Below are 20514 nucleotides of genomic sequence, written 5' to 3'. Positions count from 1 at the left end.
TACTGTATTGGTGATTTTCTTTCTGACTTACTTCACTCTGTATAACAGGCTCCAGTTTCATCCACCTCATTAGAACTGATTCAAATGCATTCTTTTTAATAGCTGAGTAATATTCCACTGTGTATATGTACCACAGCTTTCTTATCCACTCATCTGATGATGGACATCTAGGCTGCTTCCGTGTCCTGGCTATTGTAAACAGTGCTGCGATGAACACTGGGGTACACGTAGACACAGTAAGTTTAAGATACGTAATGGTAAGTGAAAAAAAGTTTTCCCCCTCAATATTAAAATATCAAAAAATTAACTAAGGCAAGAGTGAACAACACTGTTTCTGTTGATATAGTTTGAGCTCAAAGAATGATTTTCATTACTGCATCTGTGTATTTATGTATATTATACATACTCAATTTATATAAGACTTTTCACTTCATTGGTTTCACAAGACTCAAAATTTCAAAATACAAGAGTTGAGAACCATAATCTGTAACAAGAAAAATTAAAAGTGCAGTTGGAAAACTTAGGGGGGAAAGAGTTTCATCCTTTATTTTTAAGAAGTCTGTATATTAAAAATACAAACAGTTGTATCATTGAGTACAGAGTTCACGTTGCAAATATTCAACCATGTTCATCACATATCTGATGATATAAAATCAAAATTGCTTTTAAAAGCTTGTCTTTCACTGTTTCTAACATGAAAATCATGTCATTACATTTCAGTGACACACTATTGTTTAAAGGCTCCTTTTAAGCAAAAATAGAACCCAATAATTTTTAACCAAAAGTGTATCCTATAATCCTGTTTGCTCTAGGATCAATAAACACTATACTAAGGCATGGCATTTAGACATGAAATATGTCTAAAACCCTTGAAGAATACAATAGAAGTAGGTAAGACATTTAGAGTGCTTTAATCTTTCTGGTTAACACCATTTGTATTAGTAACTGCAACGTTGTAACTTTTAGCATTTCACATAACTAGTTTCTGGTTAACACCATTTGTATTAGTAACTGCAACGTTGTAACTTTTAGCATTTCACATAACTAGTCAGTAAGGATTTTTTTTTTAAGGGTGGGAGTACAAACAGAAGGATAGGAGATGCAAGGTTTCATACTTCTGTTTTAAAAAATCAAAAATCAAAACTACTTTCTTCTCTGCATCAAAACTGTACCACAAACTTGCAGGTTGTTTTTGTTTTAATCCCATGACTCATCATCTACTGGATTAGGAGGAGCTTGTGATGAAGAAAACCCTGCTGTGTTCAAAGAGCTCCGGCCATGGTAATTCTTAAAAAAGAAAGAAAGAAACAAACATTTAATTTTATGTAGTGTTAAAGTTACTCTACCTAGACTGATAGCAAGGACTCAAGCTTTCTACCGTTTCTTCCCCAACCAAAAAGTTTCGTTCTCACTGAATCCAATCCATTTGAAAAAAGCTCCATATCAACCTAGTAAGTTTAAACTGCAAAGTATTTCAAGAAAAAATGTAAGCCAATAGTTTTGGCAAAGAGAAAAACAAAGCTCTTCACTTTAATGAATAAGCATTAAATATTTAATGACTAGTATGCCCATTGTTTCTGTATAAAAACCATGCTGCTTAGACTGACACAATAGAAAAGATATGTAACCACACTGCTATTATTTTATCTTACTTAATAATGTAGTCAGAATTCAAAAAAGAAAGAATTACTACAAAAATCTCAGAAGATCCTAAATTAGAATTTAAAATGGGAAAGGAAGGTGTTTGAGCATAAATCTTAAATTCCTCCCCTTTAAGACCAAAACTATATATGTATATAAAATTTTTCGAGAAACATTAATCTTCTACACATGAAAATAATGGCTTAAGATGTTGTTACAGTTACTTCACAATATTAAGCACAACATTTACAAAGAGTAAACAACTAAAAGTCAATTTCTAAATTTTCCCCCTCAACTAACCTTTCTAGTATCAACTGATGCAAACATATTTCCTCTTGTACTACCACTGAAGCCAGGACCATATGTACTAAAGGCAATTTCTTCTAACCAGGCAGGAACATCCTGTTGAGCCTTAAAAAAAAATTAACTTCATAAACAACATGCATAAAGTCTCAAAAGATTCACATGTTTACTTTTCCTTCGAAAAAGCAAGAGAGTTCCAGAAAAACATCTTCTGCTTTATTGACTACACCAAAGCCTTTGACTGTGTGGATCACAACAAACTGTGGAAAATTCTGAAAGAGATGGGAATACCAGCCCACCTGACCTGCCTCCTGAGAAATCTGTATGCCCGTCAAGAAGCAACAGTTAGAACCGGACATGGAACAACAGACTGGTTCCAAATAGGAAAAGGAGTATGTCAAGGCTGTATATCATCACCCTGCTTATTTAACTTATATGCAGAGTACATCATGAGAAATACTGGGCCGGATGAAGCACAAGGTAGAATCACGATTGCCCAGAGAAATATCAATAACCTCAGATATGCAGACGACACCACCCTTATAGCAGGAAGCAAAGAAGAAATAAAGAGCCTCTTGATGAAAGTGAAGAGGAGAGTGAAAAAGTTGACTTAAAGCTCAACATTCAGAAAACTAAGATCATGGCATCCGGTCCCATCAATTCAGGGCAAACAGAAGGGGAAACAATGGAAACAGTGAGAGACTTTATTTTTGGGGGCTCCGAAATCACTGCAGATGGTGACTACAGCCATGAAATTAAAAGATGCTTGCTCCTTCAAAGAAAAGCTATGACCAACCTAGACAGCATATTAAAAAGCAGAGACATTACTTTGCCAACAAGGGTCTGTCTAGTCAAAGCTATGGTTTCTTCAGTAGTCATGTAAGGATATGAGAGTTGGACTTTAATGAAAACTGAGTGCCGAAGAATTGATGCTTTTGAACTGTGCTGTTGAAGAAGACTCTTGAGAGTCTCTTGGACTGCAAGGAGATCAAACCAGTCAACCCTAAAGGAAATCAGTCCTGAATATTCACTGGAAGGACAGATGCTGAAGCTGAAGCTCCAATACTTTGGCCACCTGATGTGAAGAACTGACTCATTGGAAAAGACCCTGATGCTGGCAAAGATTGAAGGCAGGAGGAGAAGGGTACGACAGAGGATGAGATGGTTGGATGGCATCACCAACTCGATGGACATGAGTCTGAGTAAGCTCAGGTGGTGATGGACAAGGAAGCCTGGCATACTGCAGTCCATGGAGTCACAAAGAGTCGGACATGACTGAGCAACTGAACTGAAAATCCATACATATAAAATGTCCACTTTCAATGACAAGGTAAGAACACTATCCATTCAGTTTTAAAAATTAAAAACTTACATCTGATAGCACTTTCACTAGAGGCTGTGCTAAATGGCCATCTGATTCCACATCAAAAAAGGAAATAGCTCTGCCAGTATTTCCACAACGACCAGTACGCCCAATTCGATGAACATATTCATCAATGGTAGAAGGAAGATCAAAATTAATAACATGCTGAACATTTTCAATATCCAGCCCTCGTGCAGCTACTGAAGTAGCAACAAGAACGGGGCACTTTCCACAGCGGAAATCTCCAAGAGCTTGCTCTCTTTCTCTCTGTTCACGATCACTTGAAAGAAAACAAAGCATGTATTAGAACAGTCCTTAAGAAAATTATTAAAGAGAACCATTAAAGTTCAATGGATAGATTTTTTTTAATAACAGTAAAAAAAAAATAGCAACATTTAACATTAATGTCTACTTCTTACATACAAAGTATTATACTAATTTCTTTTAAGTCATCATTTAATTTTCACAATAACACTTTGAGGTTAGGACGATTAACCCCATTTGCAGATGAAGTAAGGCGACAGCTAATACCTACAGCCAAAATACAGACTCAAATATGACAAACATCAAATCTTACCCACTAATAAACTCTTTCTAGTTTTGACAAAAAATAAACAACTACTTGATCAAATGCTTTCTCAAAAATTACTGATTAAAGTATAATCTCTGAATTCTACATATTCACTGATTAATATTTTAGATCTCCTAGTAAAGTGCCAATGAAATTGTGTTAATATGACATTTTTGAAGACTCCAATGAAAAAAATATCAAGCATTGAATAGATTTAGCTGAATAACACCTAGATCTAAGGATCAGAGAGACTTTTAAGTGAGATCGCTTGACAATCATGATGAAGAACTTAAGATACTTCTAACTCACCCATCCCTGCCACTTGGTTCTTATAAAAACTTAAAAGATGAATAATAATAGTTAGATCTTGAGATCCTAATTCCAGGATTTTTTTACTAGTTAAATATACCAACATTTCTTAACAAATGACAAATAGAAGTTACCTCCTTACTAGGAAATCATAACAATCTACTCACCCATGAATACTTGTTGTTGATATTTTTTCTTGACAAAGAAAAGTGGCAATAAAATCTGCTTTTTTCTTAGTTTCAACAAAGACCATAGTTCTTTCATCACCTACAAGACAATTAAATATTCAAATTACAAAATCAGGAAAAGAAAAAATGCACAGGGTGAGTAGGAAACTGTCTTATCCACCACTATATTCCCAGCACCTAAACTCAGGCCTGATAGGTAAGAGCAATACAAATATTTCCTGAGTGGATGAATGTCAAAGATAGAGAGACAAGGACTTTTTTCTACTTTATGACTAAATAAAAAAAAAAAACAAGAAAAACAACCACTTGCCCTTTGCCTTCATAGGCCAACCAATAAATAGAGCCTTCAGTTCAGTTCAGTTCAGTTGCTCAGTCATGTCCGATTCTCGGTGACCCCCTGAATTGCAGCACGCCAGGCCTCCCTGTCCATCATCAACTCCCGGACTCAAACTCATGCCCATCGAGTCGGTGATGCCATCCAGCCATCTCATCCTCTGTCAGCCCCTTCTCCTGCTGCCCCCAATCCCTCCCAATATCAGGGTCTTTTCCAATGAGTCAACTCTTCGCATGACGTGGCCAAGGATTGGGGTTTCAGCTTCAGCATCAGTCCTTCCAATGAACACCCAGGACTGATCTCCTTTAGGATGGACTGGTTGGATCTCCTTGCAGTCCATGGGACTCTCAAGAGTCTTCTCCAACACCACAGTTCAAAAGCATCCTTTTTCAGAGCTCAGCTTTCTTCACAGTCCAACTCTCACATCCATACATGACCACTGGAAAAACCATAGCCTTGACTAGATGGAACTTTGTTGGCAAAGTAATGGCTCTGCTTTTTAATATGCTATCGAGGTTGGTCATAACTTTCCTTCCAAGGAGTAAGCGTCTTTTAATTTCATGGCTGCAGTCACCATCCACAGTGATTATGGAGCCCAAAAAAATAAAGTCTGACACTATTTCCACTGTCTCCCCATCTATTTCCCATGAGGTAATGGGACCAGATGCCATGATCTTAGTTTTCTGAATGTTAAGCTTTAAGCCAACTTTTTCACTTTCCTCTTTCACTTTCATCAAGAGGCTTTTCAGTTCTTCTTCACTCTCTGCCATAAGGGTGGTGTCATCTGCATATCTGAGGTTATTGATATTTCTCCCAGCAATCTTGATTCCAGCTTGTGCGTCCTCCAGCCCAGCGTTTCTCATGATGTACTCTGCATATAAGTTAAATAAGCAGGGTGCCAGTATACAGTCATGACATACTCCTTTTCCTATTTGGAACCAGTCTGTTGTTCCATGTCCAGTTCTAACTGTTGCTTCCTGACCTGCATACAGGTTTCTCAAGAGGCAAGTCAGGTAAGGTCTGGTATTCCCATCTCCTTCAGAATTTTCCACAGTTTATTGTGATCCACACAGTCGAAGGCTTTGGCGTAGTCAATAAAGCAGAAATAGATGTTTTTCTGGAACTCTCTTGCTTTTTCGATGATCCAGCAAATATTGGCAATTTGATCTCTGGTTCCTCTGCCTTTTCTAAAACCAGCTTGAATACCTGGAAGTTCTCGGTTCATGTACTGCTGAAGCCTAGCTTGGAGAATTTTGAGCATTATTTTACTAGCATGTGAGATGAGTCCAATTGTGTGGTAGTTTGAGCATTCTTTGGCATTGCCTTTCTTTGGGATTGGAATAATAACTGACCTTTTCCAGTCCTGTGGCCACTGCTGAGTTTTCCAAATGTGCTGGCATATTAAGTGCAGCACTTTCACAGCATCATCTTTCAGGATATGAAATAGCTCAACCGGAATTCCATCACATCCACTAGCTTTGTTTGTAGTGATGCTTCCTAAGGCCCACTTGACTTCACATTCCAGGATGTCTGGCTCTAGGTGAGTGATCACAGCATTGTGATTATCTGGCTCGTGAAGATCTTTTTTGTACAGTTCTTTTGTGTATTCTTGCCACCTCTTCTTAATATCTTCTGCTTCTATTAGGTCCATACCATTTCTGTCCTTTATCGAACCCATCTTTGCCTGAAATGTTCTCTTGATATCTCTAATTTTCTTGAAGAGATCTCTAGTCTTTCCCATTCTGTTGCTTTCCTCTATTTTTTTTCAGTGATCACTGAGGAAGGCTTTCTTATCTCTCCTGGCTATTCTTTGGAACTCTGCATTCAAATGGGAATATCTTTCCTTTTCTCCTTTGCTTTTCGCTTCTCTTCTTTTCACAGCTATTTGTAAGGCCTCCTCAGACAACCATTTTGCCTTGTCTTGATCCCCGTCTCCTGTATAATGTCACGAACCTCCGTCCATAGTTCATCAGGCTGTCTGTCTATCAGGTCTAGTCCCTTAAATCTATTTCTCACTTCCACTGTATAGCCATAAGGGATTAGATTTAGGTCATACCTCAATGGTCTAGTGGTTATCCCTACTTTCTTAAGTCTGAATTTGGCAATAAGGAGTTCATGATCTGAGCCACAGTCAGCTCCTGGTCTTGTTTCTGCTGACTGTATAGAGCTTCTCCCATCTTTGGCTGCAAAGAATATAATCAATCTGATTTCGGTGTTGACCATCTGGTGATGTCCATGTGTAGAGTCTTCTTTTGTGTTGTTGGAAGAAGGTGTTTGCTATGACCAGTGTGTTCTCTTGGCAAGGGAAAGATAAATGATATCTACCTGCCAACTCTTAGCAGTTCCAAATTTGACTCAGGCTCTTCATTTCCCTCTCTATAAATAAATGCATTTGTTCTTTCCACGGTCATAGAATCTTTTATTCTACTTTGACTGCCAGAGACATTCATAAAAATTGCATTCAACCCAGGGCTGACAAACTCTACAGTATTCTATGTTTCAACATTATCTCAATTCAAACCCCTTAATCCCCAAAGTATCTTATAAGATATTATCCCAGGGTCTTAACACATTAAAGAATATTTACTTGTTACCTTACAGTAGTTAATTGGTTTAAATTCAAGCATGAGCCAGAGATGTTTCCACACAAAGAAATTTTCTATAAAATGTTAGAAAGATAGTAATCTACAGCCTGAATAGAAGTAACAAGGTGTTATTTTTCATAATCCCACTCCCCCATATCCCTATGAGCTGACTCCATTTATTCAATTTAGCACCCAGTAGATGCCAGTATCTATTCTAGATAATGAAAACACAGCAAATAAAACAAAGTAGCTACACTCATTGTGGACAGGTAAAGAACAAATATGATGCATTAAGTCTGAAAAAGAAAAAAATTTAGAATAAAGGGCCAAATGGGTTTATGCACTCTCTCCAATTAGATGACATCTGAGGACAGATATTACTATACAAGTGAACTATTCAGATATTTGAGGAAACAGCATTATAAGTCAGAGGTAAGAACAAATAAAAAGATTCTAAGGTATAGATGTTCTTTATGTGCTCAAAAAAAAAAAAAAAAAAAAAAGAGGTCCCCATCTGGTTTTTACATTCTAGGCAGAGGGAGTATCAAGAACAAAGGTAATGAGGTAGAACCATGTCTGGTAAGTGTGGGTAACAGTAATGAGCAAAATGCAGCTAGAATAGGGTGAGCAATGGAGAGCAGTAGGATTTGGAGAGGGATAATGGAAGCCATTTCATGAAGTGCCCTGAAATCCACCTAAAGATCTTTACTTTGAGGAGGGAAGCCATTGGGTTTGGAGAAAAGTAGTAGACCTGATCTTTAACTTAGCTGCTGATGGATTCGAATATAGTTTGATGCTAGACAGAAACAAGAGGACTCTGCTAACAGATCAGATGTACACTGGAGAGAGAAATCAAAGATGCCTCGTATTTTTGTGTCTGAACAACTGGAGTGAGTCTTAGTCGCTCAGTCCGATTGATTCCTTGTGACCCCATGGACAATAGCCCACCAGGCTCTTCTGTCCTTGGAATTCTCCAGGCAAGATACTGAATGGAACTTCCTAAGTGAGACAGTAGGATTGCAAGAAAGGAAGGTTTTAAAGGTGATATTTAATCTCAGATATCAGACAACCAGGTGGGAAATCAAGAGAATAACTGATTCTTACAGTAATAAATGAGCAATATCCTTGAGACATAGTCATTTTATTAATGAGTAATGATTTTATATTTTATCAAAAATTACCTTTCAACAGTTTTGGAGATAATCCATCAAGATGCCCAATGTCAAAACTGATTCATTTGATAGAGTCAGGTACATAATACTACTATGCAGCTTAAAGCCCTGATCTCATCTTTTCCTGGTTCCCCAGTGTGAATCCCAAAATGGTAATAAAAATTTACCTCTGCTGACACTTTCTCTGTTTTTTTCTCTACTAAAAATTTTGGATTTTTTTCTAGTTCAGGTAATGAGCTATATCCCTTCAGTGGCAGAGATAATGAAAATTTAGTTTTATGATCAGACCATTTTGTGATCTTTGTAGATAGATTAATGAATTATAACCACTTATTCTGTGAGGTGAAAAATAATACAGAATTGTTAGTCCATTATAAACTAAAACTAATTAAGAATCTAAAAAGAATACTAGCTCTGGTAGCCAAATTGCAATTTTTTATATTTCTGTGTACATTCTTGACCTATAGCTTACACGACAGAACTGAAGCTATCATCTCTTTATGTATCTATAATTCAGAAAGAGGTTTATCTACCACTGTACATAATCATTATGTTAATACTCTAGGGACAAGTATTAACAAACATAAAGCCTCTTAAATGAGCTCAATTCTGACTGGTTTACACAGATAAATTAGAGAATTTATAGAAATCCATAATTCTAAATGATTCTAAAAATTCCAGAAATCTATAATTCCTAGAAAACAGAGAAATTGACTCATAATACTCTAACTATTAGAGAAGGAAATGGCAACCCACTCCAGTATTCTTGCCTGGGGAATCCCAGGGACAGAGGACCCTGGCAGGCCATGGTTCATAGGGTCGCAGAGAGTGGGACACGACTGAAGCAACTAAGCACCCACTGTGTATCAAATTAAAAACTCTTCCTATAGCAACTAAGCAGAAATATTTTAAGATTCCAAGTTCTCATAAATAAGTGAAACTTTTCATATACAAGATTAACTTAATAACTCTGGTTTTAAAAATATGCATGTCCTTTCTCCAATTTATCAGTGTTAAGTAGAAAACAAACATATCTTACTTTACTTGGGTTTTTCTTAACGTATGAAGATTTGCCAAGCAAATTAATATTCTCCATAGTGTTTAAGTGTATGAAAATGTAAATCTGTGTTCAACTAAACTGCCTATTCAACATTATCTACTGTTTTGCATACTGTCACCTGAAGATAATTATCAAGATCTTTGGCTTTAGGTTAGGTTAAAATAGCAGACTATACTGAGTTAATTAAATTGATAATCACTGAATATTTACGATGGAATTTGCTTGTTATTTTTCATATATCATAGAGAGGCAATATCTTTGAGTCATAATAAGGAAGATACTCAATTTTGCTACTTTAAGTGTAAAAGGATATGTGTGGTGTAGAAAGTAGTATAGAAAGTTCATGAGTTCTGGTAGTCAGCCTCAAAGTCTCTGTATGGTATCTCTCAACTGTCCATCCCTGCCTCTAGTTTTCTCTATGAAACAGAAGTGAACTTTGGTTGAAAGTAATAATTAACATAAGTGGTCGAAACTATACTAGGAGTAATATTGACCAAGAAACATAAACTGTTTTTGCATTTATTTTTCAAGGAAAGAAAAAGTAAAATTTCCCTAAAGTTGCAGCTCTCAAAATTTTGGTCTATGACTCTTTTAAACTCAGAAAATTATCAACAATCCCAAAGAGTTTTAGCTACATGGTTGTAACAACTAACACTTACCACCCTGAAAACTAAAACCAAAAAATTTTTATTTACTGGAACATTCTGCATGTTAAAATAATTTTAGTATAATTACGAAAATTGGTTTTACCTCACAGACTCCTTGAGAGCATCTCAGGGAACCTGAGAAGGATTCATTTTGTCCTAAAGTGTCATATGCTCCAGAATATGAAAAATGTACAATGAAAGATAAAACTTGGAAACTGAATTTTATACCAGTTTATAATATGTGACTATTAAAAAAAAATCTACGTGCTTGTCTTAAGTCACTTCAGTGGTGTCCGACTCTTTCCGACACCATGGACTGTAGCCCGCCAGGCTCCTCTGTCCATGGGATTCTCCAGGCAAGAATACTGGAGTGGGCTGCCATGTCCTCCTCCAGGGGGCATCTACGTGACCTAGGGGTCGAACCCGTCTCCTGAGTATCCTACACTGCAGGCTGATTCTTTACCACTGGGCCACCAGGAAAGCCCCCCAAAAAAAGAAAAAAAAAAGGATGAAATATGTTAAAATGTTAACAAATTCAATCAATTTGCATGGAACTATTTCCTGATTTATTGTTTAATGCTTTTACTTACAATATGAAAGGTTCTTCTTTCTTCTTTCTCTTCCTTATAATCAGCCTATATAGCAGAGATTCTTCTGACTTTGTCTTTGGTTGTTAAAGAGAAAAAGACCTTTATGAAAGAGCTATTGTTCTTTATAACCATGTTATTATCTTCTACTCTTATTTTTAAATGCTTTGTCACTTCAATTAAATTACTGCCTAAGAACTAAGTAATCTTACACTACTAAAATATTCAACTCTCTTCTGAGAACTTTTGTCTTTTTTAAGATCAGACTATAAAGTCAGACCTAACAGAACCAAAAGATATTAAGATGAGGTGGCAAGAATACACAAAAGAACTGTACAAAAAAGATCTTCACGACCCAGATAATCACGATAGTGTGATCACTCACCTAGAGCCAGACATCCTGGAATGTGAAGTCAAGTGGGCCTTAGGAAGCATCACTACAAACAAAGCTAGTGGAGATGATGGAATTCCAGTTGAGCTATTTCAAATCCTGAAAGATGATGCAGTGAAAGTGCTGCACTCAACATGCCAGTAAATTTGTAAAACTCAGCAGTGGCCACAGGACTGGAAAAGGTCAGTTCACATTCCAATCCCAAAGAAAGGCAATGCCAAAGAATGCTCAAACTACCGCACAATTGGACTCATCTCACATGCTAGTAAAGTAATGCTCAAAATTCTCCAAGCCAGACTTCAGCAATACGTGAACTGTGAACTTCCAGACATTCAAGCTGGTTTTAGAAAAGGCAGAGGAACCAGAGATCAAATTGCCAATATCCACTGGATCATCAAAAAAGCAAGAGAGTTCCAGAAAAACATCTATTTCTGCTATTGACTATGCCAAAGCCTTTGACTGTGTGGATCACAATAAACTGGGGAAAATTCTGAAGGAGATGGGAATACCAGACCACCTGACTTGCCTCTTGAGAAATCTGTATGCAGGTCAGGAAGCAACAGTTAGAACTGGACATGGAACAACAGACTGGTTCCAAATAGGAAAAGGAGTATGTCATGACTGTATACTGGCACCCTGCTTGTTTAACTTATATGCAGAGTACATCATGAGAAACGCTGGGCTGGAGGAAGCACAAGCTGGAATCAAGATTGCCAGGAGAAATATCAATAACCTTAGATATGCAGATGACACCACGCTTATGGCAGAAAATGAAGAAGAACTAAAGAGCCTTTTGATGAAAGTGAAAGAGAAGAGTGAAAACGTTGGTTTAAAGCTCAATATTCAGAAAACTAAGATCATGGCATCCAGTCCCATCACTTCATGGCAAATAGATGGGGAAACAGTGAAAGCAGTGGCTTCTGGGCTCCAAAATCACTGTAGATGGTGACTGAAGCCATGAAATTAAAAGATGCTTACTCCTTGGAAGGAAAGTTATGACCAACCTAGACAGCATATTAAAAAGCAGAGACATTACTTTGTCAACAAAGGTCCATCTAGTCAAGGCTATGGTTTTTCCAGTGGTCATGTATGGATGTGAGAGTTGGACTGTGAAGAAAGCTGAGTGCCAAAGAATTGATGCTTTTGAACTGTGGTGTTGGGAAGACTCTTGAAAGTCCCTTGGACAGCAAGGAGATCCAACCAGTCCATCCTAAAGGAGATCAGTCCTGGGTGTTCATTGGTAGGACTGATGTTGAAGCTGAAAATCCATTACTTTGGCCACCTGATGTGAAGAGCTTACTCATTTGAAAAGACCCTGATGCTGGGAGGGATTGGAGGCAGGAGGAGAAGGGGACGACAGGATGAGATGGTTGGATGGCATCACCGAGTCGATGGATATGAGTTTGAGTAAACTCCAGGAGTTGGTGATGGACAGTGAGGCCTGGTGTGCTGCAGTTCATGGGGTCACAAAGAGTCAGACATGACTGAACAACTGAACTGAACTGATAAATTTAGAAGAAGAAATCTGCCTAAAGTACTTCTGAAATTTCTCTTGAGAACCCCAGGGAAAAGACAGGCTTTTTATTTCACCATATAAAATAAAAGAGAAGCTAAAAAATAATTAAGCTTGTATAGCACGTTATTACTTTTAAAGAGTTGTGTGGTAAGAACTGTTGTATCAGAAGACATTAAACTTTCCCTAGGTTGAAATGCATAGGTAAAATGTTATTCATACATTTCAAAACTGTTTACTTCATGAGAAGTCCCTAGAATTATGTAAATTCCCTTGCTGTTCATAATATTTTTAAAATTTTTTTTCCATTTATTTTTATTAGTTGGAGGCTAATTACTTTACAATATTGTAGTGTTTTTTGCCATACATCGACATAAATCAGTCATGGATTTACATGTATTTCCCATCCCGATCCCCCCTCCTGCCTCCCTCCCCACCCCATCCCTTTGGATCTTCCCAGTGCAGCAGCCCCGAGCACTTGTCTTATGCATCCAACCTGGGCTAGTGATCTGTTTCACCCTTGATAATACACATAATGTTTTTTTTAAAGTTCAGGAGAAACATTGACCAAGACACTTATGAAACAATTCTAAATAGGCTTTCTGTATATTTCAGAGGTACACTGCCCCACACAACCAAATTTCTTTGTTTGCAGCATTATTCTTATTTTCAGCCTTCGTCAGATCTTCTGTATTTAACAATGATCACTAGTAATTTAACCACAATCATTCTCTGTCAACTACAGACAGTTTCTGTTTTGTTTTGATGCTTGTCCAAAAGACTTTCTATAAACCAGAGAGTTTCTACCATCAATGAAGAACAGACTCCAAGTCCTCTGGGAAAGGACTGTTTCAGGCACTTCAAACTATTGATACCTCAAGGTAAGAAGGCTGTAAACTGGCATTCTGACAACTTGCAAAGATCACTGGATTGAGGATAATTTCTAGAATTGTTTATAGTCTAAAAGTAGATGGAATCTGATGACAGATTCAATGAAACAAGAATCAATTACATTAAAAATCTGGGGAAATTCAGAAGAGAGGAATTCACTTAAATTTCTAGGTTCTGCAAATGATATATGAAAAGTATCTTAGACTTAGTTTCTTATTCTTCAGAGACCTTTACAACTTTAATCTCAGATTTCTTATGAAAACTATCTAGAAGTTAATTTTGTGACTTTCATAGTCATTCAATATTATACGTTTCTAGATTTGCGAAGCAAACTCGAAGAGGCCTTTGTTATAGAACAGTCTTGTTGCACCTATGAAAACAGGCCAAACATAATGAGACCAGCCTTTCTTGTGATCAAGAATAACCTGAGATTATTGTGACTATGTGGGAATACAGGTTGTCAGAAAAAACTGTTGAAGACTCTGAAACGAGCAAAGCTGATACTGATTAGCATACCCTTCAAGGTTGTCTGTATCTTTTACTACCTTTGTTTTATACCTCTACTGCAACTGAGAGCAATGCAAATGATTCTTATCAATAAAAATACAAATGAAAATCTTCCCTCAAATTTAACAGATTATTAAACTTTGTGGATATTGATCAATTTTATATCTATTTATAAATTCATCTTAGTCTTCCTGATATCCTACACATAAATGTGTTCTTTGAATTCTCCTCTGAACTGGCTATAACATCTTACTAGTTCCCTTTGTAATTAATGAGCTCAATAAAATCTTTGACACCTGTTCATTTAAAATTATGAAAAAGGCAGTTGGTAACCTAGATAGCATATTAAAAAGCAGAGACATTATATTGTCAACAAAGGTCCGTCTAGTCAAGGCTATGGTTTTTCCAGTGGTCATGTATGGATATGAGAGTTGGACTATAAAGAAAACTGAGCGCCGAAGAATTGATGTTTTTGAACTGTGGTGTTGGAGAAGACTCTTGAGAGTCCCTTGGACAGCAAGGAGATCCAACCAGTCCATCCTAAAGGAGATCAGTCCTGGGTGTTCATTGGAAGGACTGATGCTGAAGCTGAAACTCCAATACTTTGGCCACCTCATGCGAAGAGTTGACTCACTGGAAAAGACCCTGATGCTAGGAGGGATTGGGGGCAGGAGGAGAAGGGGACGACAGGATGAGATGGTTGGATGGCATCACCGAGTCGATGGACATGAGTTTGAGTAAACTCCGGGAGCTGATGATGGACAGGGAGGCCTGGCGTGCTGCGGTTCATGGGGTCACAAAGAGTTGGACACGACTGAGTGACTGAACTGAACTGAACTGATACTACTATGAAATAATGAAACCTATACATTTTAAAAGCAGAAGAGGAAAGCTATCAGATTTAAGTTAATGATTAGAAAAAGATAAATTTATATGAACAAAAATATATAAAATATGATATACAGCATAACATTTCTATGCAAAGTAAAAAGAAACCAAGAATAATAAATTATGAACTATAAAACATTTACCCTTTCAAATAATACAGAAGTATACCAACAGTGCTTACATGCTGACCTCAAAGGTTTCACAAAGGGAAACCAGCACTTTTGAAACACTATCTTCAGCTGAATTATTCTCAAACTTCATTCCATAAAATCATATATAAAAAGTCTTAAGATAATTATACTACAAATGTGCTCTAACTTCAGCAAAACCATGTATTACTTATCTCCTGTTGCATTTGGAACTTCAATTTATACTGGGCAAGTTATCTGACATCTCTGTATTTTAGTGCCCACAACCTTAAAATGAGGATAACAAACCCCACCCTCAGAAGGTTGTTTTGTGAATTAAATGAGTGAACACATGTAAAACAATCAGAATAATATATGACCCACAGCAAATATTATTTTGCATGCAACAGTACATGCTATGAAACATATCATGAAGTAAAGCTAATAACATTTCTCAAACTCAAGATGAATATTTGGTTTTTAGAAGTTTTTTTTTTATATAAAACTAGAAAAAACTGAAGACTAGAAGCCTTTTAAAAGCATTTCTAAATCAACTTTTTCTTATTGTTGGAAGTTAGACAGCTTCTTGCCTTTTTATTCCCCATTCCTAACACTGACTTCAACCTGAAACAGACACTTAAAATGGAGGATGAGGAGAAAGGATCCATATAATACATTTAGCCTGTGAGGCAACAAAAAAAAATATTAAAATGGCCATATTATAAAATTTTATTTCTAGGCACAAACTAAAGCTATCTCAATCAAACAAAGAAATACAACTTTCCATAAAAATTGGCTTTTTGAAGGGAGGGATAGAGTTTCTCATTAACATTGTAAGGAATAGAATTAGACCTTTAAAGTCCCTTCTAGCTCCAAAATTCTTTGAATGTATGAATACAGGAAGCCTTAGAGAGCAAAAACTGGGAATCAGAAATACAACAAAGATATTAATTTTAGTGGAGTAAACAGAGCTTGATGTAAAGGTACGTTACTAATCCTCTCTATTTTCTAAAACAAGAACATATATATTTCTGCTGGAATAGTTTTTGGTCAAGCACTGTTAAAGTCTCAAACTCCTCCTATGTTTTTTTAACATTTATAGAGGAGAAAGGACTATACTGCTATATAATTTACCAGAAAATCAAATCATAATAAAAAGAACTTCAGAGGAAGAAGAAACAGTGAAAACTTATTTAACTCATGCCAAATAATCTTAAGGTCATTTCTAAAAGTAATTTTTGTAAAGATCAAAATCATGATAAAAGATAATCAACGTAAGATATACCTATGTTTTGTAGAATTTCAACAAGTTTTTCTCTTTTTGAGTACTGGCCAACTTGAAGAATGGTCTGCTGAACATCTCTACATGCTCCACCGACTTGTCCAACAGCAACAAACAAATAATTCGACTTTAAAAACTCCCCAGCCAACCTTGAAAGACAAAAAGTATTCCTTAACTTATTCTCTTCCATTAATACTAATAATATTCACTGAATTCCTGCAAGTGTTACTTCAACATTTATAAACCAGATTATAACATTTATAAGTCAGATTATAACAGTCATAATAAGAGATGGTAGATATTATATGATCCAAGTATTACTCTCAAATATCACTGTAAAATGTTAGCATTTTGCAAAACATTTATTACAAATGAAAAAGTCTGTGTCAAATGATGGGTAAGTAATTTCAACTGGAAGCCCTGGCGACACGAAACTATATAAAATGTGTATATAACAATAATAAAAAGTATGCTAAACTATCAGACTACAACAAGCAGGAATCTTTTAATTAAAGATCAAAATGCAAACCTACAGCAAAAATTCTGTTCTTCATCACCTTCATATATGTTATTTAAAAGAGTTGTTCCCTGAAAATATGAGCTGTTAAATTAGTATACTCCAAATGAACTATAATATTCTGAGCAAACCAGATCTTAAGTCAATGCTTTTCACATCACGACAAACATAGAAAATGGTAATACCTGTAGAGCATAACTGGTGAAAAAAATGAGACCAGGTGAACAGACTAGGGGTAGACCACACCAAGCTACAGATGCTCTCCCCAAAGTCTGAGGGTATCAGCATCCTGACACACACACAACTCACGGATAATATATAATGAAGAAGCCCTGCTTTAGATCACAAAAACATGGGGTGGAGAGAAGCGGACTGCCAATTACAGAGTAAGTTTGGGAGGAAAAAAGAGGAGGTCATGGAGCTGTCCTCCTCTCTCCTACATAGCAATCTCTTATTTTCTAGTCATCTCTTAGCATATCAAGAAAATAATTCAAACTCTGCATATCTAGAATCTTAATAAATCACTGCTGCTTCTTTTTCATCTGCTCTCTTACCATAAAAGAAAAACTTCTTGTTCATACACTACTTCTAGAGTCAAGAACCCTTTCATCTAGCCACAAACCTTGACATTATCTGAAATTCTTAATTATCAATCATCCTTTACACTCATTACAATATATACTGAGTGCCTCATGTGAGGCATACGTGGTATAAGGTACTGTGTGTATAAAGATGAATATGATGGTCTCTGCCTGTGTTGCTCATATCAAACAGCATAAATATAGCTATATAAAAGCAATTACTGTAATTTAAACATATTTTATTGTTTAATATTTACATATTTTAATTATTCAACGCTTTACTACAGTAACTTAGGGCTACAATAGTTAACATCAATTGAACCTTACTATATTACAAGAAAACTGCAAAGTGTTTTAAATAGTTTCTTTCAAAAGATAGAGGGTTCCTTTACAACACGGGCAGGAAATGGATGAAATGATGTCTATTAAGAGTCTTCAAGTTTAAAGCTTGATCTAAGGAAGCAGCAAGCAAGAACATGAAATAGGGATGACTAAGGAAAAGCACTCTATGCAGAAGAAGAAATAAGGATAAATAATGAAGAGGAACAGAATTTGGCTTGCGTAGCCAACAGGAAATACTCTAAATAAACCAGAAAAATATCATTCCAAGGAATAAAGTGGCAAATGAGGCAAAAACTGTCATATATAAAAGCATTTAAAAGTTGGTTAGTCTGTGGAAATGGAAAGACATGGGAGAATTTATTTTAAATAAATGGCGATAAAGATCAGACTTAGTTTTGCAATTTTAACAGCCCAAAAGTCAAACTACATACATATTAGAAAGCTACTATCAATGAGCAGAGGGGAACTGAAAAGGACCTAAAATAAGGTGGTAAATAGAGAAGAAACTAACAAATTTGCAATATTTTAGAGATAACTGCCAAGTTGAATACTTTTGAAGGGCAGAGTTAAAGGAATATGAGGGAGGAATCAACATGCTTCAAATGACTTTGGTTTTGAAAGACCTCGAAGCCAACAAGGAAAACTGGAAAGATAAAAAGAGGGAGTTGCAGAAGAGGTTCAATTTTGTACCTGATGAACATGAGTTACTGGTAATTCATCAAAGAGGAAAAATAATCCTGAAGAGTTAAATCTAAAAGTCTGAAGCTGAGGAGAGAGATTAAGCATACAGGTAATAATCAGGCTGGTTTTTTTTTCATATCAACTTACACAAGTTAATACATTAACTTATACAAGTTCTTCATGTATTTTGAATATTAATCCCTCATTGAAAATACTGTTTACAAATATCTTCTCCCAATCAGTACACTGTCTTTGGGTTTCTTCATGATTTCTTTCATAGTGTAAGACGAACAATCCAATTTTTTTTAAATGGGCAGAGGTCCTGAATAGACATTTTCCCTAATAAGACATACAGATGGCCAATAGGCACATGAAAAGATGCTCAATAACATTAATCATCAGGGAAATGCAAATCAAAACTACAATGAGATATCACTACACACCTGTCAGAATGGCTATTATCAAAAAGACAAGAAATAACGAGGGTTGGCAAGATTGGAGAAAAGAGAATCCACATGCACTGATGGTGGGAGCGTAAACTGGTACAGCCACTAGAGAAAACAGAATGGGCATTTTTCAAAAAATTCAAAATAAAACTACCATAGGAAGCAATTCCACTACTGAGTAGATATCTGAGGAAAATGAAATCACTAAAATGAAAAGATATATGTTTCCCAATGTTTATAGCAGCATTATTTACAACAGACAAGATATGAAAACAACCTAAGTGTCCATCAACAGATGAATGGATAAAGAAGATGTGGTACACACACACACAGTGGAATATTACTCAGCCACAGAAAATAATGAAAATTTTGCCATCTTCAATAACATGGATGAATCTGGAGGTTAATTATACTTAGTAAAATAAGTCAGAAAAAAGCAAATACCATATGTTTTCACTTATAAGTGGAATCTAAAAAATAAAATGAAGGAACAAACATAACAAAACAAACAGACTCAGATATTAAGAATAAACCAATGGTCACCAAAAGAGAGGGGGCCAGGAGAGTAGTAAGAGAGGTGAAAAGGACTGAGTTACAAACTACAAGGTATAAAATAAGTTACAAAGACAGAATGTACAGCATAAGGAACATCCTTAACACTTTATAACTTTGTATGGAATATATTTTATAAAATATTAAATTACTAAGTTGTACACTTGAAACTAATGTAATATTGGAAGTCAACTATACTTCAATCAAAAAATTACAGGTAATAAGTTTGGGAGTGCATACAGGCAGAAATGCAAGCCAAGGATATGGATGCTACAATGGTTCAGGGAATACGCAGAATGCGAAAAATGGACTTCAGATGGAATAATAGGCAATTTGTAACATTTAAAAGCAGATAGTTAAGCAATCATTCAGTAGGAACCAAAGATCTTTATGGAGTATATGGGTCTGGGAACCAAGGGATACAAGCTAGAGTGGCCCATTTACCATCACTCCCAGTGACGCACATGGGAAATTGTGGTTACTGCACCAACTATAAGTATTGGAGGTCTTGGTTCCCAAAGAGAGAACAGTTCCACCAGAGAAAACAGGAGTTTTACTGAACTGTATAAGCTAGACCTGCTGTATGGGTACTTCAGGTTCCCTGTTGCTAAGGGATTAGCAGGCAGAAAGAAGAGTCACCATTCTAGCAGGAATATGTCATGCTAACCTCAGAACTCACAGACCACACAGTGTATATATGATACTCAAATATCTGTCAACAATTAATACATAAATTTTCTAACACAACTGCAATTCCCCCAAACTCTATAATTTGGGGTCAAAGAGGGGGCACCATCATAAAAATAATTTCATTTAGTAAGCACTTACTAAATCCTAGCGAGGTGCTACGTGCTCTCATTTTCTCACTCACACAATCACATACACTCTAATAAAATGCGATGCTAATGCAAAGCCAGGAATTAAGGTAAGAAACAATGAAAAATATAGTAAACCTTTTAGAAATACTTTTACTTTTAAACTATCCATGTTATAATCTCTCAAGAATAAGATATTCACATTGTTTCTCCTGCTATA

At 36.1% G+C, this 20514-nt stretch overlaps 1 protein-coding gene across 1 annotated transcript in view; it reads right to left on the bottom strand.

Moving 5' to 3' along the window:
- Nucleotides 1-875: 875 nt before the first annotated feature.
- DDX4 (DEAD-box helicase 4) overlaps nucleotides 876-20514 on the bottom strand; it is an 82362-nt gene continuing 62723 nt past the window's right edge. The window contains exons 18-22 of the mRNA XM_065905377.1: nucleotides 16364-16509; nucleotides 4355-4454; nucleotides 3317-3587; nucleotides 1942-2052; nucleotides 876-1287 (exon numbers count right to left, since the gene is read on the bottom strand). Coding sequence (XP_065761449.1) covers nucleotides 1198-1287; nucleotides 1942-2052; nucleotides 3317-3587; nucleotides 4355-4454; nucleotides 16364-16509 — 718 coding nt within the window. The 3' untranslated portion in view covers nucleotides 876-1197. The remainder of the gene's footprint in view (nucleotides 1288-1941; nucleotides 2053-3316; nucleotides 3588-4354; nucleotides 4455-16363; nucleotides 16510-20514) is intronic.

This window comes from Muntiacus reevesi, chromosome 14 (genome assembly GCF_963930625.1).
Source record: "Muntiacus reevesi chromosome 14, mMunRee1.1, whole genome shotgun sequence".
Classification (NCBI taxonomy): domain Eukaryota; kingdom Metazoa; phylum Chordata; class Mammalia; order Artiodactyla; family Cervidae; genus Muntiacus; species Muntiacus reevesi.
Note: the sequence above shows the minus strand (reverse complement) of the source record. Positions and strands in the feature narration are given on the sequence as shown.